The 23394-nt window shown below is 30.5% G+C and overlaps 9 protein-coding genes across 15 annotated transcripts; 4 read left to right on the plus strand and 5 right to left on the minus strand.

The window, feature by feature from the left end:
* The first annotated feature begins 508 nt into the window (after window positions 1-508).
* Window positions 509-1527, plus strand: LOC124499249 (uncharacterized). The gene is made up of 2 exons (XM_047063139.2): window positions 509-661; window positions 733-1527. Exons 1-2 carry the CDS (start codon window positions 565-567, stop codon window positions 1395-1397), a joined length of 762 nt encoding a protein of 253 aa, XP_046919095.2. The 5' UTR covers window positions 509-564; the 3' UTR covers window positions 1398-1527.
* LOC124499246 (solute carrier family 38 member 10) lies at window positions 1449-3282 on the minus strand. Its single transcript, XM_047063135.2, is given in 2 exon segments — window positions 1449-3234; window positions 3237-3282. Coding segments are annotated over 2 exon segments (1668 nt in total). The 3' UTR covers window positions 1449-1612.
* A 506-nt stretch (window positions 3283-3788) lies between these two features.
* Window positions 3789-7354, minus strand: Ack (activated Cdc42 kinase). Its single transcript, XM_047057681.2, has 2 exons — window positions 5244-7354; window positions 3789-5190 (listed from the first exon to the last, which is right to left on the minus strand). The coding sequence occupies exons 1-2, from the start codon at window positions 6886-6888 to the stop codon at window positions 4049-4051; spliced, it is 2787 nt and encodes a 928-aa protein (XP_046913637.1). The 5' UTR covers window positions 6889-7354; the 3' UTR covers window positions 3789-4048.
* Window positions 7355-7413: 59 nt separating this feature from the next.
* Nthl1 (Nth-like DNA glycosylase 1) lies at window positions 7414-8325 on the plus strand. The gene has a single exon (XM_047057738.2). The coding sequence runs from the start codon at window positions 7414-7416 to the stop codon at window positions 8254-8256; it is 843 nt and encodes a 280-aa protein (XP_046913694.2). The 3' UTR covers window positions 8257-8325.
* A 31-nt stretch (window positions 8326-8356) lies between these two features.
* Window positions 8357-10241, minus strand: LOC124494532 (protein NDRG3). Its single transcript, XM_047057713.2, has 3 exons — window positions 9695-10241; window positions 9140-9627; window positions 8357-9078 (listed from the first exon to the last, which is right to left on the minus strand). The coding sequence occupies exons 2-3, from the start codon at window positions 9578-9580 to the stop codon at window positions 8428-8430; spliced, it is 1092 nt and encodes a 363-aa protein (XP_046913669.1). The 5' UTR covers window positions 9581-9627; window positions 9695-10241; the 3' UTR covers window positions 8357-8427.
* A 157-nt stretch (window positions 10242-10398) lies between these two features.
* On the plus strand, window positions 10399-16506 carry LOC124494470 (multidrug resistance-associated protein 5). Of its 6 annotated transcripts, none has more exons than XM_075728505.1 (9): window positions 10399-10889; window positions 11046-11247; window positions 11324-11500; window positions 12027-12351; window positions 12437-13094; window positions 13150-13298; window positions 13357-15426; window positions 15487-16287; window positions 16359-16506. In XM_075728505.1, exons 2-9 carry the CDS (start codon window positions 11156-11158, stop codon window positions 16434-16436), a joined length of 4350 nt encoding a protein of 1449 aa, XP_075584620.1. In that variant the 5' UTR covers window positions 10399-10889; window positions 11046-11155; the 3' UTR covers window positions 16437-16506. The 6 variants fall into 6 exon arrangements, with proteins under 6 accessions (XP_075584620.1, XP_075584621.1, XP_046913612.2 ...); XM_075728506.1 differs by having other exon boundaries at window positions 11144-11247; XM_047057656.2 differs by lacking the exon at window positions 10399-10889 and having other exon boundaries at window positions 10959-11247.
* On the minus strand, window positions 16487-18125 carry ND-42 (NADH dehydrogenase (ubiquinone) subunit ND-42). Of its 2 annotated transcripts, XM_047057703.2 has the most exons (4): window positions 17374-18125; window positions 17198-17319; window positions 16768-17142; window positions 16487-16709 (listed from the first exon to the last, which is right to left on the minus strand). In XM_047057703.2, exons 1-4 carry the CDS (start codon window positions 18002-18004, stop codon window positions 16590-16592), a joined length of 1248 nt encoding a protein of 415 aa, XP_046913659.1. In that variant the 5' UTR covers window positions 18005-18125; the 3' UTR covers window positions 16487-16589. The 2 variants fall into 2 exon arrangements, with proteins under 2 accessions (XP_046913659.1, XP_075584623.1); XM_075728508.1 differs by having other exon boundaries at window positions 17198-18125.
* A 29-nt stretch (window positions 18126-18154) lies between these two features.
* Window positions 18155-19342, minus strand: Rrp4 (exosome complex component Rrp4). The gene has a single exon (XM_047057725.2). It carries the CDS (start codon window positions 19206-19208, stop codon window positions 18243-18245), a length of 966 nt encoding a protein of 321 aa, XP_046913681.1. The 5' UTR covers window positions 19209-19342; the 3' UTR covers window positions 18155-18242.
* A 673-nt stretch (window positions 19343-20015) lies between these two features.
* Window positions 20016-23239, plus strand: LOC124494511 (uncharacterized). Its single transcript, XM_047057691.2, has 5 exons — window positions 20016-21335; window positions 21401-21669; window positions 21727-21865; window positions 21921-22428; window positions 22483-23239. The coding sequence occupies exons 1-5, from the start codon at window positions 20387-20389 to the stop codon at window positions 23237-23239; spliced, it is 2622 nt and encodes an 873-aa protein (XP_046913647.2). The 5' UTR covers window positions 20016-20386.
* The last annotated feature ends 155 nt before the right edge of the window (window positions 23240-23394 follow it).

The following is a 23394-nucleotide window of genomic DNA, read 5'->3' on the forward strand; positions in this document are numbered from 1 at the left end:
GTTAATGTTGAAAATAACAAAATCGTTATGCGAATATATGATAATCACCCTCATAATAAACACATAGAAACGCTTATCGTTTTTATTTTTATTTTATTTTATTTCCAAAATTAGTCAATAAAAGATAATCCAGATTCATTTGATGCATCCAATGGATAGATGTATGGAACAAATGTCATCATCATTATCATTATCATTATTTCACATTGATAAATGGGCCATCAAGATTTTTATCGCAATCGTTTCATGAATTTTTTTTTTTTTTTTTTTTTGAATGGACAATCATCGATCAGCAGCTGCATTCATTCATTGATAATGGACCAGTGAATAGCCTGGGATGGAACAGAAAACAAATTGCCATATAGTTTAGATAAATTTTTTTCAATGAAAATACGAAGGCACTTTAAAAAAATTGATTTTAAACAAATAAATTAAAAAAAAAAATTTTTTGAATATCGATTGTTCCACAATCGAAAGTTGTTCATCACTATTTCGAGTGATTCTCAAATGAAGCAAAATTTTTTCAAATTTTCGAGTAAAATTGGAAAGAATTCTTCAATCAAAATGGTTGTTTGTAAATTTTACATTCAAGGTTATTGTCGTTATGGCCATCAATGTCGTTATGATCATTTCAGTCCACAACGAAATCAACCAAAACAAAGTCGGTTATCTTTATTATGTTTTAGATAATTTTGTTTATTAATTATGGCCAAAATTTTAAATATTCTTTAGATAATACGGGATTTAGTTTTGTAAAAACATTAAATCAAATTTCTTCGAATTCAAATCAAAATAATGCTAATATTTTTTCCAATACCAATGTTTCATTTCAACAACCGCAATCGTACTTTGGTCAATCGTCTACTGGTGGTAAATTCAGTTTCAATCAGACATTACAACAAATTAACAATGTTCAAAATGTCAGGATGCCTACGAATTCTTTATTCACAAATGAATTTGAAATGAAATCAGATTTTCCATCAACATCTTCGCTTAACTTTCCGATAAATAATACCTTTACATTTGGTAATACAGCAGCATTGAATTCGGCACCATTAAACATTGATACCAGAATAAGGCAAAATGATGTTCATCATTGGTATAAAAATAACAGCAGTGTCAGTAATCAATCAACCATTCCTAAAACTAAATCATTTTTCGATCAACCAATGAACCAACAGCCAATTGAAATGACATCAGAATCGAATTTTGAAAAAGATTCGAAAAATACTATAAAAATGGGCAAAGAAAAAAGCAGATATGGAATTTATTCCGAATTAAAAGATTTAGTCGAAATGGATCTAGCTAATTTTAAAGCGGATAAATTTATCTATCCAATACCGTTCGATCCACCTCCATTTGAAGTTTGTTTCCAGGAATATCGAATCGTCCAATGATTAATTGAAATAATGAAGAAAAATAATTATTCGGAACTAGATATGCGCACTGGTTATTAAGATTATTACTATTATTGAGATTTCATAAATTTAAATTTATCATCATTATATTAAAAATCACAATAACAAATACACAGTTTTTACTATTATATCAAATATCAAAATATCTATTTGAAAGTAATGTTTTGCGTTTGTGCCCAGGAATTTTCATTATCTCAAGATAATGTATCGTTTGTGATTGATTGCCGCTTGATGGCAGATTCGAATTTGTTGCGAGAATAATTTGCCATTGTAAGTTTCATAGTTGATTGCCGTGCTATTTCAGTGTAGTTGTTGTGGTTTGAAATAATTTTGGAATGATTAGTTTTGGTCGAATAATTTCCATAATTAGCTAGAAATTTACTCGGTTTTTTACTTGGTGCCAAATTACCAATTGTAAACGGTTTAACCGTTGAAATAGCAGATGATGTATTCAATTTTGATCCAACATTATTACTATTTACGTTCAATGATTTTGATTGATTTCGAATTTCGCCGTTGTTGATGATTTTTATATCTGATTGATGATGATCAATTATTGGTTTGGTGGTCACCGTAATGTTTATGAATTTTTTACCATTACCAGATTGTTGCTGTTGTTCCAATCGTTTGAGGATGGCTTCCTGTTTTTTCAAACGATTCATATCATTTTTAATTGATTCTTTTAATTTATTTATATTATTTATACGGCTTTTCATATCCATCGATGGTGGTTGTATTGGTTTTTCAGCAATCATTTGCGATTGTTTGTTGGGCAGGATGGTAGATTTTTGTTGTTTAAATTCATTGATTTTCTCTTCAATTTCTGTATCCCGAGCCATTGAAATGTTATGTAATGCTGACATTGTACAAAATATTAGTATAGCTGTACCGAAAAATAATAACAAATATGATAATAGATATTCGATAGTGTTTTTATCACAAATTTTGATGAAAATTAATGCCGGTATTATGAAACATATTGTTGAGCCAATGGTCGAACCAACCAATGCTAATATTAATTCAACACGTGGAAATATGATTGATATGCCCATTGTCGTAATGATCAATATGATGGTCAATAATTTAAATTGATAATCAGACATATGAATAGATGAATGTGATGTACTTAGAAGATCATAATGTACACCTTTACGAAATAATAATGAATGTAAACTTGTACGACTTGGAAATAAACATAACGGAAAACTGGTCAATATGGTGATCAGAAATAATAAAAGTGTTAATTTTGTTGTCAATCCGGGTGGTAAATTTTGTAGAATATTTCCGGTAAAATTGACATTATAGAATGCAATATAACCAGTACAGCCAATCAGTATATAAACAATTGAACATATCATTAGAGCTTTTTTGATTGAACGCATTATTAATCGTAATGATGAGCCGGTTTTTGTTGTTTGAAATAAATCTGTACTGAATATTTCAAATAATTGTGATTGACATGATAGTGCCATCGAGAATATGGGTAAATAGGTGATCATATATGATGAATTCCAATAGTTTAATTGGCTAATTATATTTACATTCGGTTGTATCAAGATGAATTTATCCAAAGATAAGTATAACATTCGTAAGGCGAGAAATAAATAAACAATCAATGACATCATTGAAAATGATGTTAAATTATCAACATCACGTAATAATCCTAATGGTAAGATGATAAACATTGCCAAAAATGTCATACACATAGCACGTAGTTGTGGCCCTTGTTCAAATTCGAATATATGTGATATAAGTGATGGTGCAATATCACCTACGATAACAAAAAATGCTACACATGTTCCCAATAAGAACAGTAATAGACATACTTCAACCAATGTTTTTCCACCGGTACCAAATACATCATATGCTAATAATTCGAAATTTCTTCGTCGATTTATGATGGCCGATTTCAACAGCAGGTAACAGCTAAACTGATTCAATAAGGCACTGAATGATATGATAAATAAGGCCAATATTATACCACATTGTTTGAAACATAATGGCATCGCTAGAATCGATACACCAATTATACTATTGCTCAGGTTTATGATGCTCGTCAACGAGCGATTTATTTTCACCATTTTTATTATCTTCGTTTTTTTTGTATTTGTTCGGTGGTCACATTGGAAATATTGTTGGTTGAGATCGCAAACGATTCGGAATAATTTTTTTTTTTGTTTTGACAAAATTTTCAACCAAAATCCATTCGAAAAATTCTTTTGTTTGGTTTGGAAATAGGATACAGGCAACAACCAGCCAAATACAACAGTTGTGTTTATCATGAAAGCCGACGTGTGTCATTTTAAAACAATCAAAATCGCCATCTAGTGGTGATTTGTAGAAAAATAAAAAAATTATTAAATTTTAAAATTTTTTTTAAAATTTTGGCATTTTAATAATAACAAGCATCTTAATAATACTGATGATGATGATGATGAATAGTTGAAAAAACTTATAAAGTGATAATTATGAAAAGAGAAAAAATTCAATGAGTAAATTAAGAAATATAAATTACTACAGAAATTATTGCGAACATTAGTGGAATAAAAATGAAAAAAAAAAAATATTACAACGATATGATTGCAGTTGGTCGAAAATTATTGCCGATTGATAAATTCAGATCATCTCAATTAGATTTTCTTCTGTACAGGAGGTGGTGGTGCTGGTCGTCGTGTTTTATACGATTTTGGTGGTGGATTTATGGTCGGATATACTATCGTCGATCCGGAAGTGGCAGCCGCCGTTGAATCTGAATGTTCAACTTTTGTTCTAGAAAAATTTGCCTCCAATTCATCAATAAAATCTTTACATATTTTTGTTTGAAATGTTGATTTTGTCGTATTTGTTGATGGAAGAGGTGGTGGTGGTGGCGACAGAGGTGCTAATGTTGTTTCATCAGTACAAGCTAAGGTATGGCTATTATAAAAACTGCTGCTAATATTATTTGTTGTACTACGTTGTTGAAGATCATTGGTGGCTATCATGCAATTTGATTGTTGTGGCGTTATGAAGTTCATCGATACACTTGGTGTAAATTGGCTAGATATAGGCAAACAAGGGCCACATGATAGATCAAATTGACAACATTGACAGCTGGGTTTATTGGTGGTTGGTGGATCAATAGTCAGATTTTGATTCGGTATTGTAGAATTATTACATTCACATATTCCGGTTGTCGTACAAACAGCTGAATAGTATCTTGTTTTTGAATATGGTTGCTGTTGTTGTTGTTGAGATAATTGACCATTATTAGCATCAAATGGTGGCATATAATATTTTGAATATAAATTATTCTTGTTATTTAAATCTAAAATTGATCCATTCATGGGCGATTCTTCTCGTTGTTGTTCTTGTTTCTGTTGTTCCAATGGTTCACATATTGACATAGTAAGTAAATCTGAATCATCTTCCGATGATAAATTAATCCTATTATTATTATCGAGTTGATTCTTCAAAAGTGGTAATGGTGGTGGTGGTGGCTTTTGGTTATATAAACCAAGAATTTCCTGTGTATTGAATTTAATTTCAGCCAATTCATTGTTGATCGATGTAGGTGGTCGATTATTGTTATTTTCATTAACTATATTCATCATTGTAGCTGCCGAAGTTAAAACATGATTAACATCATTTTCAAAATCAATTAAAACGCCTTCTTTCTGTTCATTATGATTATCATCATTATGATTCAGGTTGTTCGAAACATCTAAATCATTTAAATTGGAAATTTTTTCAATTTTTCCTTCCTTTATCAATTTATCAAGGTTTTTTCGTCCTATTAAATAACAAACAATTATTAATTAGATAATAAAAAAAAATTAAATTTACCATTACGAGTTTCGAGAATAACCGCTGCAATTGTTTCATCACTTGGTGATGATTCGAATCCAATTAAATCTTGTGGTTCAATCGGATTTTCCAGATACATTTTTTCGATAAATTCTGGATTGCCCCATGATTTTTTACCCGTTGGATCCATATGTCCAGTATGGATGAAACTATTTTTCAATGGTTTACTTATATCATTCGTTTTTAATGATCGCATATCTTTCGCCGCTGAACGTGGAAAATAGCCAATTTCAAACGTACGTTGATTCTGTCCCTTCCACCAATAATTTTCAGGATTTCCCTCGATAATTTCAATTTCATCACCACGATATAGTTTTAACATTGTTTTTTTTGTCGAATCAAATGTTGATTTTGAATTCCCGTCGAATTCTTGTAATGCTTTCAATTTGAACGGTTGTTCCATTTTGAAAAATCTGACGATTGCAGTGAATGTTGGTCGTTCTTTTGGTTCATGATTCCAACATAGCATCATTACCTGATAAATTCGCTGTGAACATGAATCCGGTGGTGGTAATCGCTCATTTTGTTCCAATTTTCGTATGATTTGTGATCCATTCAAACCGGCCCATGGTTCTTGACCGAATGAAAATATTTCCCATAATGTTACACCATACATCCATGTATCACTTGAATGGGAAAATTGTCGATATTTTAATGATTCAAGTGCACACCATGGAAAAGGTACTTTCATATTATCGCTCATTGTATAATAATCTTCGTCAAATGGTACGGCTCTCATAAGGCCAAAATCTCCAATTTTTATGATATCATTTAGAGTAATGAATATATTACGTGTGGCTAGATCACGATGTATAAGACGTTTAGTTTCCAGATAATCCATACCTTTACCAATTTGTATGGAATAATTGACTAGTATACTAAGTGGAATTTTTCCCTGTGTTCGAATCAATTTCGTACGCAGCGATCCTTGTTCAGCTAATTCAGTAACCATCATCATCGGTGTAGACAAAACGATACCATATAGTCGGATAAGATTTTCATGTTTTAACTGATGCATTGCATTCACTTCTTTAGTAAAATCTTCGAGTGCTCGTGATAGGATTTCCTGTTGTTTAAGTACTTTAACGGCCACATATTTTGTCGTTTTATTCATGGTATTCATATGATTCTCTTGATTCGTTGTTCTTGTCCATTGTGCACGCATTACAACACCGAATGATCCATCACCAATTTTATCCAATAATTTTATATCTTTACTTGATATTAAACATGTTAGGCCGCTATTGTCACGATTTTCTTGATCAAAATTCTTTGTATCATCATCATCCACTGAGCTATCAACATTATTATTAAATGTCTTTAAACGTTCGATATTATTATTGTGATTTAAATGATCTTTTAACTTAGCATTAGGTAATATTATCTGGAATAGATTCTTTTTCCATTTATTATTATTATTATTACGTTTTTTTGCCGCTTCCAATAGACGTCTGGCTGCTGGTGCACCCATACCAACACGTACATTGATTAGATCATCAAATACAACATTGTCAAAATGTTCCACTTTTGTCACATCAATTGATTTGATGGCCTGATAAAAATGTTCCAATTGTACTTCTTTTAATAGCTGATATAATGGATCAAAATCATCCACTTCACCCATTATTATATTAATATGTTAGTGGACTGGCTTGTTAAAATTGATAAAAAAAAATTTGCAAAATATTTAAAGAAACAGAGAGAAAAAGGATAAGTGGAACAATAAAAAACGAACGATAAAAAAGGTTGATTTAGTGAAAATCAAAGAAAAAAATTTCTTGAAAGACTATAGTTGTTGTTGGATGTTATATAATAAAAAAAAAAACAAATAAACACAGACGATAAAAATAATATTATGGCGATTATTGATACATGGTTTTCATTTTGGGCTGTTCATTTGACAAGCAATCATGGTTGTTGTTGCTGATGCTGGCTGGATCCAGAATAATGATCCATATTAAGGAGTGTATTCTATATACAAGGAAATATATCTTGGAACAAAACTTGGATCAGTAAAAGAAAAATTGAGTTCTGAATAAAGAATTCAGAAAGAAAAAACGTAAACATTTCGAATGAATTCGCGGTCATTCGCAATGTACGTGTGTGTGTGTGTTTGTTTTTTTGTGAAATTTTCCACAGATTAAATTCAATGTTTTCGTCATTATCATCGTCGAAAAAAAAACTTCTTATCATCATGATTTCATCATCATTAAGACGTTCGAAACGTAAAAATGTCCAGATAAATTTTTCTAATGACAATGAAACAGAAATTCGATTGAATAAACGGCCATCAAATGAAAAAAAAGATGAATCGATAAAAATGCCCAAAAATTGGCGTCTAATCTATGAAAATATTGCCAAAATGCGTTCAAGGACAATTGCACCAGTCGATACGATGGGTTGTGATCAATGTTATGATACGGATATTAATGACAAACAAAAACGATTTCAAATACTCGTCTCATTAATGTTATCCAGTCAGACAAAAGATCAGGTAACATACGCAGCAATGAACAAGCTTCGGGCGCATAATTTATCCATTGAATTTATCAATAAAATTTCGTGTGATGAATTAATGAATCTGATTAAACCGGTTGGATTTTATCGACGTAAAGCTGAATATCTTAAACAAACGGCGTGTTTATTACGAGAAAAATATGACGGTGATATACCCAAGACGATTGACGAACTGAAAAAATTACCGGGTGTTGGTCCTAAAATGGCACATCTTGCAATGGTTACTGCTTGGAATCAGATAACCGGTATTGCTGTCGACACACATGTTCATCGTATATCGAATCGTTTACAGTGGACATCTGGAACCAAAACACCTGAACAAACACGTATAGAGCTAGAAAAATGGTTACCAAGAGATTATTGGAATGATATTAATCATCTTCTAGTTGGTTTTGGTCAAACAATTTGTCTGCCAGTAAAACCTAAATGTGATATCTGTCTTAATAATGAGCATTGTCCATCATCAGAATTTTAATTCTGAAAAACACATTTCGATTTTTTTCTGTACAAAATAAAATTTGTTTTTTTTCACTTTGAAGAAAAACAAGAGAATCATCATAGATATCATTGATAGATTTAGATTTTCAGACAAAACCATTCATTTAAGCGACTAGCGAAACAATTTCATTTCAAAAATTTTGAATCATTAATTTTGAATTGGATTTTCCACAATATGCATACGTATTGATGTATCATATTCATCATCACTTTGTGGCCGTAATGATCGTCGTCGTTCGAATGATGTTAATGCATAGCCAATACCTTGTATGAATAGCCGGAATGCTTCAGAAACTTTATGTGGTTGTTCTTCAAGTACCATACCACAGCCGGATAATTTCATCCATGTTGAATTTTCCGGATTTAGACGGCCATTCATATTGACAGTATCATCAACATGTGGTGAATGTGAACCACATAATACGAGTACGCTACATTTAAAATTTCGTTCACGATTACCACGTTCAATATTTAGATCGGTACGACGAATATAGGCATCTAAAAACAATGCCAAATTCCGTGGAACATGATTGTTGCCACTAAAATAAGTTTTATAAACTTGAATTAGATCACGATTATGATCTTCATTGGTCACGCCAAAATGATGCCAAAGTAGATAATCTTGCATAGATTGCGAAAAACTTTGAATCGTTGAACTAAGATAATAGATATTAATCTTCTGATATAACCATTCAGTCCATGATGCTTGTGTTGATGTCGGATGTATCAGGAATAATCCATCAACCAATTCAGGATATTGCAATGCATAACGTGAAAGAACATTAGCGCCAGCGCCAACCTTGATTATAAAAATCATCAAAATAGAGAAAGATTCATATAACCAATCCAACACTACTTACGCCTAAACCAATGAAATTTGTGATGCCAAAATATTTACAAACCGAATCAACTTGTTCGGCTAACTGATCCATTGTTGGAAATATATAATCCGATGGTAAAATAGTGGCATTCTCTTCCTGACCCGGTGCATGAACATTAATGACACAGAATGATTCACATAATAATTTCATATCCGAATAATTAAAAAATGCCTGGAAATTTGAGCTAAAATTTAATCCAATATCATGATAGGTAATTATATAAGGCTTTCCAGAATGATTACGAGCACCAATTCGTACAACATATATTGGACCATAATCTGTATCCACATATAGGGCTTCATGATTATTATTAAAATTATTTATCGTCATTGTCGATAGTGATGATGATGATGATGAATGATGATGCATTACAAGTGGATCAGTTGATTCAATATTTTTCAACTCAATATCGGACATCATCTCGTTTCCAAAAATGATTTACTTTTATACTTTCTCTATAATAATTTCTAATTTAACGAGTGAAATTGTCATAAAACACAATCAATTTATTATATAGATAAGGATGAAACTTACTAGAAATTTTGTTTGTTGTTATAACAATAAAATTTAATTTTATTTTATATCCGATATCATACACGGACAGAAAATTAGTATGTTGAAATAAACCCAGATGAATTGCATGCATGCATGTGTGTGTATGTGTGAACAAAACGTTCTATAGATGGGCTATAACTTCTGGAAATTTTGTCGATGATGAAATGATAAAAACATTAATTGAATTGAAAAAAGAGGCGTTCACGCTTGCGCTCATTAAATATATGTTGTGAGTGTTTATAATAAAATAAAATAATCATTATATTCGATGTGAAATGATGATGATGTCAATTTCACCTAGATTTCTTGATACGTCACACACACACACACATTCTCATTACCCTTTAAATATTTTTATGTGCGATGTATGGAATATAGATTCCAATAATACGCATATAAATGGTTCTACTCTAATTACGATAAATTTTCATTTTGAGAATCAAAATACATGAATCATGATGATGGGAGCTATATGGTTATATATTAGATATTAGATTAGTTTTATATGATAATAACAAACGAAAACATTCGAATCAATTTTATTATTATTTGATGATTCGATCCTGAATAAATTTTAATCATTGTTCATAGATGGCGAAAATGAGGCCATCTTCATTTGTTTGACTACTAGATGGCAGTAAATTATAAATGAAAGGCAAAAAAAATAGCTTTAATTTCAAAACAAAACAAAAAATAAAAAAATAAATCTCAAATCCTGAAAATTGTGAAGATAAGAGAATTCATCATTCTGAACTGATTGAAATGGTTATTTAGTTGTTATTGCTTGCCATTAACGTCATGTTATTCACATGTTTTTTTTCAAAGAAAAAAATGATCTGTACTTTTGCAATTTGATGATGATGATTATAAGTACAGATAAAGTGTCTCGATATCATTGATAATGATTCATTATCATTAACGATTGTTGTTTTTTTGGCACATATCATATTTCTTTTAATTATTATCAACAACAACAAGTTGACGGATTCAGTTGTTAATGAATTTCTATGTGATCAAAAAAAAACAAGACTATTTTTCATTCAAATTTCAATGTAATTGAATGGAATAAAATGATTCAATATAATTAGATGAGCAAATCGGTAAAACAACAGACAAAAACGATAAATTTTAGATTTGAAATACAGTTATGCTAGGCAACAACAGCAACAAGTAAGTAAGTAAATAAAGAAAACTGATAACGATTAAAATTAGTAATAAAAAAAAGCTCATATCTTAATCGGTCGCCTTTAGTTATAATAATAATAATTATTATATATTATCCAGATGTAATCATATTGCACTTTTTCATTTTGCATTTTCTTTTCTCAAGAAAAAAATACAAAAATTTTTTTTTCTTCTTGAATCTTTTCAAAAATAATACAAATACCCAACAAAACGGGAATGTTTTTTTTTTAAATTTGAGAGAAGAAAAAATTGACAATGATGACAACTGTTAAAAACAACAACAACAACGGCAATGGTGATGATGATGATGTGAAACGAAATCGTTCGATTTATTCATCGAATGAAAAGTCAGCAAAAAAATTTTTGTATTTTCTCTAAATTCAATTATAATCGATTCTATTTTTATTATTATAATGTTTATAGGATCTATAATGAAACAACATTTATCACTGATAATAATCGCCATGGCCAAAAATCGATGACCCGATCAATACGATATGATCATGATCATGATTATAATGGATGGAGCAAAAATCAAAAAGGATGGAGAAAATATCGTCGAGAGATGCGATCAACATTACCTTATCGATTTATCAAACGGTACAGTATTCAATTTTAAATGAAAAATTCAATTGAATGAAAGAGAACGTTATAATGGAAAAAGTTATTACTACTAATAATCTTGACAGTTTGCTTGATTGAATGAATGGATGGAACGCTGCATATATACACATTCCGTCGACGACAAACTACGACTATATTTATAAAATTTTTGTCTGTATCATGTTTCCATAAATATCTTTACTTTTCTTCGATGATGCGCGTATTCACGAAGACATTATCCGCTTTATTTAATTCTTCACTGTTTTTTAAACATGATTTCTAGATGAGAAAGCAGAGAGAGAGAGAGAGAGAGAAAAAAAAAATCTTGCCACTTGTACTGTCGTATGATTTGTCAATAAGGATTTTGCTTTTCGTTTTTGATTCATTTCGAAGCAAATGTCATCAATCTAGGACTTGAATTTTTGACATTTTCAATCAATAATGACCATATTTAAATTGTATAAAACAGTTTTTTATATTTTTCAACAATAATTGCTAAAATTCTTAATTTTTATCATTCTAGTGATGATGAAGAAATCGAAAAGCATCATGCCGTTCGGATGGATAATCTTAATTGTTTTCAATACGTGTTCTTCACATGGATGACATCATTAGTACGGCGAATATTTCGACGAAACATTTCCCTTATCGATTTGGGCGTTTGTTCTCCGTTTGATTCATGTAATATAAATTCACTACGTTTGACCAGATATTGGCAACAACAATGTGATAAACAAGGATCACATAATGCTTCATTATCTTGGACAATGTTCAGATTTTTTCGAACAAGATTCATTGTGGCATGTTTATTCTATATTCTATGTTTGGCTACAGGTTATCTAAGTTCGGTATGTTTTTTTTTGTCTTTCACTATTTTTTGGCGGTAAAATATATGAGTTTTTTTTGCTGTTTATTTTTTTTTCATTAAGAAAGACTTTTTTTGTTAAAAAATTACTCGAAGAACTTGAAGCTATTACTAATGTCGGAACTATTGATGTGAAAATGGTTGATGAAAAAACTAATGACACAATCATTGTTAATTATGGTGAACGTGATATTTCTGGTGCATTTAAGTGGATAGCTGCACTGTATCTTTGTGAATTTATACGTGCTATATCATTTTCGATAATGTTTGCAATCAGTATTCGAACCGGTATACGTTGTGTGAATGCAATGAATGGAATTATTTATCATAAAATAATGACAAGAATATCAAGAAATCTATATGGATGTAATACCAAAACAACAACAACGATGATGAACATACAGCCAAATAATCTTTTCGCCAATGATTTGTGGAAAGTGTTTCAAATGATTTATATGGCACCATTAATGATTGGTAGCCCAATTATCATTATTGTCACTATTATCTATACATACCTATTAATCGGAACCTCAGCATTTTATGGTATCGGTTTGTTTATCATTATTTTTGTCCTACAATTCGCAATAATCAAACGGCAAACCATATTACGTAATCGTATAATGAAACAAACTGATTATCGATTATCGCTAGTAAATCAAATTGTTAAATTTATTCGTGCCATTAAATTCTATGCGTGGGAAGAACCGTTTAAAAATGAAATAGAACGTAAGTAAAGTAGGTTAATTTCGAACAATAATTAACAAATTGTTTTGATCAATAGATTGCCGAACGGCTGAATGTTCCATTATTCGACGTTATCAATATCTGCAGTGTTTGAGCACATCTTTAGCGCTTTTAGCTCCAATGTTAATTACAATCATTAATATATTGGTACATACATGGTTGGGAAATGATTTAACTGTTTCCACTGTTAGTACAGAATTTTCATCTATATAATAAAAAAAATAATCATTATTTTTCTTAACAGGCATTTTCTTTAATAATGTTAAATTACATAGCAGCTCATGGTGTGCGATCATTACCAAATTATTTTCGTGAAATAGTCAATGGAAGAATCGCTTTGAAACGTGCGGAAAAATTCCTACAACAAGATGATCATAAATCGAATATAAGCAACGAAATGTTGGATAATCAAAATGCCATTGAAATGGTCAAATGTTCATTCTTTTGGATTCGTTCTAATGGTGAAAATTCGGCTTCATTATCAAACATAACATTGTTGATATCGAAACAGAGTCACGTCTGTCTTTATGGACCTGTTGGATCGGGAAAAACTGCCCTTTTATTATCAATCATGGGACAAACACAATGCTCTGAAGGCGAGGTACGATTGTTTAGTCAAAAAATTGCTTATGTTTCACAAAAAGCGTGGCTACAAAATTCAACAATCAAAGAGAATATTCTTTTCGAATTACCGATGGATCGAAAACGTTATTATGAAACATTGATGAAATGTTCGTTGACTGAAGATATAAGCCTTTTGGCTAATGGTGAAGATACTGTGATCGGTGAAAACGGCGTCAAACTTTCTGGCGGTCAGAAACAACGAATTGCATTAGCTCGTGCAGTTTATTCAAACAGTGATATCTATTTGATCGATGATTGTTTCTCATCGTTAGATACTCGTGTGGCTAAAGCCATTTTCAACAATGTCATTAACGGTATTCTCAAACATAAAACGGTCATATTTATCACAAGAAATCTTTACCTCTTGAATGATGATGATTTTGTTGCTATCATGAATGATGGAAAGGTTGAAAGTTTTGAAAAACATTCCAAACTTATCGAAACATCGGAAGATTATCGTTTATTAATGGAAAATTCTAAAGTTTTTAATGAAGAACAGAAAGATGATAATTCATCCGAAATTATCGAACATGATGATGATAGTACTGATGATATTGATTCGGATTTTGATTCCAATTCAATAGATAAAGCAACATTAATACAAATCGATAAGACTATTAATGGTGAAACAAAACGTCCAGCAAATTCATATGATTCATTAATCTCATTAATGGCTCAATATGATGATCATCGTAATGGTAATGAGGATGTTGAAGCTAATGGAAACCATAATAAAAAGTATAAAAAAACAAAAGAAAAATTGATGAACGGTGATCATCAATTCCATAAGAAAACAGTTTCATGGTCTGTGTATAAAAATTATGTTCGAGCAAGCGGCGGTTGGTGTTGGTTTTTAGTAATGGTCACAATTTTCATAATACAAACAGCAACATCAACATTTTCTAGTTGGTGGCTCAGTTATTGGCTTAATCAAGGATCGGGACTATCACCGAATACCACATCAACAGCTAAAATTGATGAAACATCAATAATTGTCAATCCTGATCTTCATTTGTATCAATTGGTTTATCTAATTTCATTCGTCATTGTCATCTGTACATCATTCATAATGGCTATTATATTTGTTCGTGTTATAACTACAGCTGCCAATACTTTTCATAGCAAAATTTTGTCCAAAATCATACATTCACCGATCATATTTTTTGATTCAATCAAAATGGGAAAAATTATCAATCTCTTCAGTCATAATATGGATGAATTAGATAACCAATTACCTGTAGCATTGGATGGTTTCTTACAGAGAGTGTTACTTGTAACTGGAAATTTTATTATCATCATTTCAATGCTTTATTGGTTCACAATACCGTTTATATTTTTCACCATTTCATTCTATCTAGCATTTCGTTATTATCGAAAGGCAATGTATTGGTTGAAACAAGCAGATATGCGTCTTCGTTCACCCATTTATAGTTTTGTAAACAATACGATCGATGGTCTGGCCACAATCAAAGCATTTCAAATGGAAAGAAAATTTCAAATTAATTTTTATTCAATTTGTGATCAACAAATAGCAGCATTTTATTATTATCATTGTGCAGTACGATGGCTATCAATACGAATTGATTGCATTTGTGTATCAGCTAGTCTATGCATTACATTTTTTGTTATTTTAAATTTAAATTATATTGGTTCCGCCTATGCTGGATTGCTCATTACACAAAGTCTTCAGGTAGATGACCTCTTTTTTCACAATTTTCAATATTCGAAATGATTAATTTTTATCCTATAGTTGAGCGGCTTATTACAATTGGTTATACGATTAGCATTGGAACTGGAAACACGTTTAGTTTCCGTTGAACGAATCAACACTTATACAGAACTTATAAAGAAAGAAAAATCTGTACAAAAAGAATCTAATGTTAAACAATTATTAATGAATGGATGGCCAACAGAGAAACGAATATCATTTCGACAGGTTTCCCTTAAATATCGAAAAAATTCTCCCTTAGTACTGGATTCAGTTAGTTTCGATATAAAAGGTGGTGAAAAATTTGCTATTGTTGGTCGTACGGGTGCTGGCAAAAGTTCAATAACATATGCATTATTTCGTCTAGTTGAAATATGTTCCGGGTCAATCTATATTGACAATATTGATATTCAATCAATTCATTTGAAGATTTTACGCTCAAAATTATCAATTATTCCACAAGATCCAGTCATATTTCAACGATCGGTACGAAAAAATCTTGATCCATTGCTGAAAAGTAAAGATGAACAATTAATGGAAATTTTAGATCAAGTAAAACTCAAGGATAAAATTTTGTCATTCGAAAATGGTTTGAATGAAGTGATTAGTGAAGATAAATTTTCCACTGGTGAAAAACAATTACTGTGTTTAGCTCGTGCTCTACTACATCGCAATAAAATTATCGTACTTGATGAAGCCACTTCGTCGGTCGATGATCGTACCGAAAATGATATATGGGAAATTGTTCGAAATAATTTCCATGATTGCACAATCATATTGATCGCACATCGATTACAAACCGTGTTGAAATGTGATCAATTAATTGTTTTACAAAATGGAAAGGTAAGTGTAACAAACGAAACAAATTTTGTTTTAAATTTGTTTATTTATTATTTATTTTAAACAATCTCCAGGTCGTTGAACAAGGAAATCCGATTGAATTGCAAAAAGATTCAAATTCACATTTTTGCCGAATGATTTCAAAAGCATAAAATTAGCATTATATTATTATTAAAATTAAAATAATAAAAAATCTATCTGATTTGAATATTTTCAATTTAATTGATTCGATTGTTTCTTTATTCATTCATTCATTATTGTGATTTTCTGCTAAAATAATTTACAAATTTTTTATCGCATAAATTCTAAAAGAACGGTCCTCGTATACAAAATTCCTCTTTCTCACGAAGTGATGGTAATGTGAATGCCGATTTAAGAAAACCATTTTTCAATCCTGTTTCCGGTACTTGTCCATAGTTTGGCACCTGTTGAAATTTTTAATGAAAATGAAAAATTGACCATTGGTGAGAAACAAAAACATACCAAAGTTTCGTAGACTTTATCCCTATGTTCATAATCATTAGCATCCAAATCAAGACTATCGACATCATATGTAAGTGTATCGGAAAATGCCGAAATGAAACTATTTTTTTCTCTCGTATACGTATATCGTGCTTCATGCATTATGGAATTGAAATAAAAATTCCAATCACGAAATTTATCACCGAATATATCCCAATCATCGAGATTTACATTTTCCATTGCCAATATCATATCATCCAATGGCGTTGGTTCATTCCATTTGAACACTAATAATTGGGAATATTTATCAGCATCTTCCAGATATTTTTCTTTATATGATTTTTCAATTTCACTAAGATATTCTTCGCATAACACTTTACTATTGATTTGGTAAGGCTAATAGAATTATAAAATCAGAAATGAATTCTTAACAAAATTTTTTAAAACTTACAATTCCTTTTTCTTTAATACGTCTCATGCAAACATCAACATCGGTATCCAAATAAATGACCAAATGTGGACGTTTCAATTCATGAATTGTATCATAACGTAGCCGATAATAATGATCATAAGCTATAAAATAAAGTAGCAATATTAGTTTACACAACTGAATAATAATAATCATACCATCTTTGGGAAGAAATCCACATTTATGCATAGCATCGGCAAAGACAAAATCCGACTGAGGTGCACGTTCGAGGACAACACCTTGTCCACTGTTAAACATATGAGCCAAAGCATCCACATATTGCATGTAACGAATTTTGTAGAAAAAAATTTTCAACCATGGTACGGCTGGATGATATGGATCTTCATAATACATTTTCTCATCAATTGCATGTAGTTTCGGGTGTATGTATTGATTCAATGTTCTATAATCGAAACCATCTTTATTTACATACATTTCATCGATTCTTGGTTCGGGCATATAATGCATACCGAATGCTTTGGCAATACCTTCAGCAACCTGATCCTTTTTCGAACCAATATTACCTTCAACACAGATGATTTTCGAATTTTTATTCATTCGAACTTCGGTTGGATCCAAAAATGGCATAGCAACATGAAGTCTTGTATAGCGTTTTGTTTTAAATGGGAAAGGTGTTGTTTTAATAAATCCATCTTCCGGTGTTTGATTTGCAACCGACACAATATTAGCTACACGATGGTTCGATAACACTGCAGGCAATTGTTTTAGATGATTTTTTCCTAAAAAACTTGAACGGATTAGTATAGAAAGTCGTAATGCCCCACTCATTATGATGTCACAGAAAATGAGAAAATTTATCTATTATTAACAAATATAAATCCAATTAATGAAAGAAAAAATCCAAAATTAACCTTTTTCGGATTTACAGCATACCGAGGTCACAAATGATGAGAAAAAATAAACAAGGAAATTGGGCTATTCATAAAACAAATGACAGTATATATTTATTTAGAAAAGAAAAATGAATTGGAAATTTTTTTAAAATTGTCAAAAGAATAAAAGCAAATCAAATTTGTATTAAATTAGATTGAAGCAAATGAATACGTGTTTGATCGGCTACAATGCGAGAAACATTTGGTTTCAATATTTCATTCATATCGAGTTCAAGTTTTTCCGATATATCAAATGCAGCCACAATCGAACTATAATCCAACATAATTTTATTCGTTGATAATGCTATTATACAATTACGTAATCGGGAAATTTTTTCTCTTTGCTCATATGGTATAATACTTTTGTCAAGTATGAATCCGCCAGTAGAACTTGTCGAATTTGAAATTGAAATGAAAATTAAACCATTATTACCCAAAACTAGATAGATTCCACATGGAAGATTATGTGTATGAATTTTTCTTTTCGCAATCATTGATGGTGATACTTGTACGACAAGTCCTTGGCCCAATTTTCCATATTTCAAACTACGTGTATAAAGTCCTAATGAACCATCATCATAGATTGTTTGTACTTCGGCACAAATCAAATCACCTTCTGATAGATAATTACGCATTAATAATTCATCTTCACTGGTTCGTCGACGTAATTCTCCACCCGGTAAATTTACACTTGAAAGTTGTAATATCGAACTAAGACGAGAATTTGTTTCAACTTTCCATCGTTTTTGTTGTACATCAATTATTCGTCCAACAACCACATCACCGATAGCGCCAACATATCGTGTTCGAAGTGGACGAACAGAAATCAAACGATTAATCGGTTCAACAATTCCAGCCAATGATGACACTAAACGTTTTTCAACCATATTTCCATCATTATCATTACTATTATCATCAATTCGATCTTCTTCCAAAAAATCATCTTGATATGTACCATGTCCACGCATAAAATTAATATCCGTAGTAATACAATCACCCGGTAATACATATTGATGTTTCTTTACACGATCATTTTCAATGATGATCGGATCAAGTTGATTACGTATTTCATCAAATGTGAAAAATTCAATTGATGCCATAATTATAATTAATTAATTTGACAGAAAAAACGAGAAATATTTTGAAAAATAATTATTGGATCATTATAATCACATGTTGTTGAGTCAAAAAAAAAATTAAAACACGCGTGACAACAGAACATACACTATGAATGTTTCATATTTGAATTTATATGAAAATATTCTGGTGATTTTATTTTATTTTTATTTTTTAAAATGATTAACACAATTCACAAAAAATAAAATTCCGTCAAAACAAGAAAAAATAGTACCAAAAACTTTTCAATACTTTAAAATATAATTTTTTCATCAAAATAATTTTGTTTTTGTCAAACCAAAAAAAAAAAAAAAAAATTTAAAAAATCAATTGCGGAAATGTCTGCCCACATGTTTTCTAAATCATTTTTCATCAATGAGTTTTCCGAATGAAAAAAAATGAATTTCAACATTTCCTGTTGCATGATGAAGATCGTGATATGAAACTGTATTGGAATTACTATGAACTGTGGAACTTGTGTGCGCCTACGCAAAATATTCATTGTAAAATTCATCGATTCGATATAGAATGGTGGTTCATGTTGTATGGAACAACAAATAACGTTTCATTTATTCAGCATGAAAATTACATTGTCGTCGTATTTGATCTATAAAGGAATGGGGAAAAAAACGTCGTGTTGGCCACACGTTTGTATTGTGAAAACGAAAAACGGTATCGCGCCTATTCCATCATGACCATCTCAAATATTGATGTGTTATATATCGCTGCCGACGACTTTTGAATTGCTTGCGTGGCTCTTTTTTTTCCATTCACCGTATTGAAATTCAGTCTGGCCATTCTATCATTATTTAATGAATCTTTTTTTCCATTGAATGTCTATTTGATTAGATTGATACATAATTGCTATTTATATGAAAGCCATAATATGCAAATCGGCAACAAAAACAACTATCGTGGGATGAAAAGAAAAAAATAATTGGCTCTTCCGTTTTGATTTAAATGATGAAAATAAAAAGGATTGATCGAAATTCAATCAAATATTTGCCAATGAACAGTGAGCAAAAAAAAAGACTTTTTCATAAAAATTATTGTTTGATTTTGCTTCTCAAGAAATAAATTGTCATTAATCATTTTTTTTTCAACAAACACAACGCTTTTTCGACGACGTGAAATTGAACCATCAAAAAACAAACAGACAACAATGAAGATGGTATCCACAACAACGAACAACGGTAAAAATTTACCAATCAATAATAATGCTATTGTTACTGCTGCTGCTGCTAATAATAATAATGATAATAAATTTTCAAATTCATCACAATTTCAGGTCAATAATAATAATATAAATAAAAGGAAAATAATAACTAGTTTGTTACCATCACCAACACCCTCATCATCAAATAATTCATCATCAATGATGGTAATAAAATCTTCATCGATAGCAAATGTTAATAATCGTGTAATTAATAAAAACATAAATCGAATGTTACGGTCGTTTGATTCGAATCCTTCTTGTACGACAACATCATCACCATCATCTACAATGTTTATTCGATTAAATTCAGAATCTAAAAATGATGATGATGATGATGATAATGATCGACAACAACAAAAACAAAAAAATAATACATTAACATCATCGAAAATATTGTTTTCAAATGAAAAAAATCCTTATTTTTCCAGAATGGATGAAGATTTAATCAAATTATTGAATAAAAAAATAAATAACTTAGGTATCGATTCACTAAACATTCAACAACAAATCCATAGCGCAATAGTTCGATTCAATTTTGATCTAAAAGATATTAATGATGAACACACGTTTCAGAAATTGAAAAAATTATCCAATGATAATCATTTGATACATCTTTTTGATTATATTGATCGATGTTTCAACAATAATGATTATGAAATGATCAAATCATCATCATCATCACAATCGGGAAATTGTCATTGTTGTGATAATAATTTGAATAAATTATCATATTGGATCAATAAATGGGAACAACAACAAAAAATGCCCAATCATCGTTTTATCAATAATTCTAGTGATAATAATAATCGAATTTTAAATTTTATGACACCGAATGCAATTCTACATCGTCCCGGTCCTAATACGGTGAAATTGATGGAACTTCTTGAAAAGCGTGGTTAGTATTATTATCATTTTGATTTTCAAATTTGATATTTTTAATTTTTTTTTTTGTTTATAAAGATTGTATTCTTGAACTCTCAAATGGACAACGTAAATACGGTAAACAACAATGTCAGTTTAATAATGATCAATTACCTGGTCGGAATACGGAAATATTTGTGGGAAAAATACCAAAAAATGTGTTTGAAGATGAAATCGTACCATTGTTCGAACAGATTGGACAAATTTATAGTCTACGTTTGATGATGGATCCAACGACAGGTCAATCACGTGGTTATGCATTCATAACGTATTTTCAATCAGAACAAGCAAACGCTGCTGTCGAAAAGGTTGATTTTTAATGATAATCGAAAAAAATTGATGAATTTATTTTATCTGATTTATAGTTTGATAAATATGAATTGCCGGTTCATGGTACACGATTAAAAGTGAAAATGTCCATTCCAAATGTTCGTCTATTTATCGGAAATATTTCGAAAGAAATGACCAAGGATGATATACAATATGAATTTCAAAAAATTACAGGTATTGTAGATTTTATAATAAATTAATCATTTTCATTGATTATTTCGTATATTAGCTGGTTTAATCGATGTTATTGTATATCATTCACCAAATGATCGTAAACGTAATCGAGGTTTCTGTTTTCTTGAATATGAATCACATAAACATGCATCACAAGCTAAACGTAAATTACAATTACATCGTACAAAAATATGGGATACCGATATTTGGATTGATTGGGCTGAACCATTGGAACAACCGGATGAAGAGATAATGTCTCAAATAAAAGTCCTTTATGTTCGTAATCTAACATTAGAAATGACCAATTATTCTATATGGGAAATGTTTGAAAAATTTGGTCCACTTGAGAGAGTGAAAAAAATCAAAGATTATGCATTTGTACATTTTGAACATCGAAATTGTGCCATTGAAGCAATGAAACAGATGAATGGTTATCTAATAATGCCCGAAGGATTAAAATTGGAGATATCATTAGCTAAACCACCGACAGATAAGAGGCGGAAAGAGGAAATTCTTCGCAATCGCGAAAAACGTATGATGGTGAACATGATGATGAGAAATTGGTAATTTTTTTTCTTATTTTTTCTGTCAAATAACAACCATTTTTTATTTAACAGTAACAATAACAATCAACCGAATGATAATTACAATAATAACATCCCCAACAATCATCCTGGAGCGTTACAAACCATGACATTCATACAGCCAACGACAATACCTATTGGAACGAATGGTTCTGCTCCAATTCTATTGAATTCTTGTTCTACATTACCTTCCATTGTTGTTGAAACTTGTCTTGCATCATCATCAACATCAAAATCGACAGAATCAACGTTGAATCCTACACTTCCATTAACAATACCAACAACATCAGCTCATCATTTAACAACGGCTACTTGTATACCGAATGGTTATTTGGTTGGATATTCACCACCAACATCTCATAATAATAATCATCATCATTATACATTATACCAACCATCATTACCACGATCGACGGTTGCTCGTGTAACATTAGCATCACCAATTAATGAAAATATTTCCCCATCAGAACATCGACCAACAATTTTGAATGGTCATCATTTCAAATCGGAAATGTTGGACATTTATAATCAAAGAAGAAATTATTCCATTTACGATAATTGTGCATGGTGTGCTGAATCAACATTATCAACATCATCATCATTATCATCAATTCATCAATCAAATTATTATCCATTGATTCCACCAACTATAGATCAATCTTTTTATGGAAAAATGAATCCAAACAATGATTATGGTCAACCATCATCATCAACAATAACATCATCGATTCTTACTATTGATAATGACTTCATTAAAGCACCAAAAAATACAACAAAATCTAATAAATAAGATATTACAAAAATTTATGTATCGACATTAATTGTTTGCATGCATATAAAAACAAAATCTCATTTGCCATAAATGTCAATAAATTAAAGCAACATGTGTTTTGAAAATTCCATTTCATTTTTTTTTAAATCGTTAATCTCATGCTTGGATTAACA

This window comes from Dermatophagoides farinae, chromosome 2 (assembly GCF_024713945.1).
Source record: "Dermatophagoides farinae isolate YC_2012a chromosome 2, ASM2471394v1, whole genome shotgun sequence".
In the NCBI taxonomy this organism is placed as follows: domain Eukaryota; kingdom Metazoa; phylum Arthropoda; class Arachnida; order Sarcoptiformes; family Pyroglyphidae; genus Dermatophagoides; species Dermatophagoides farinae.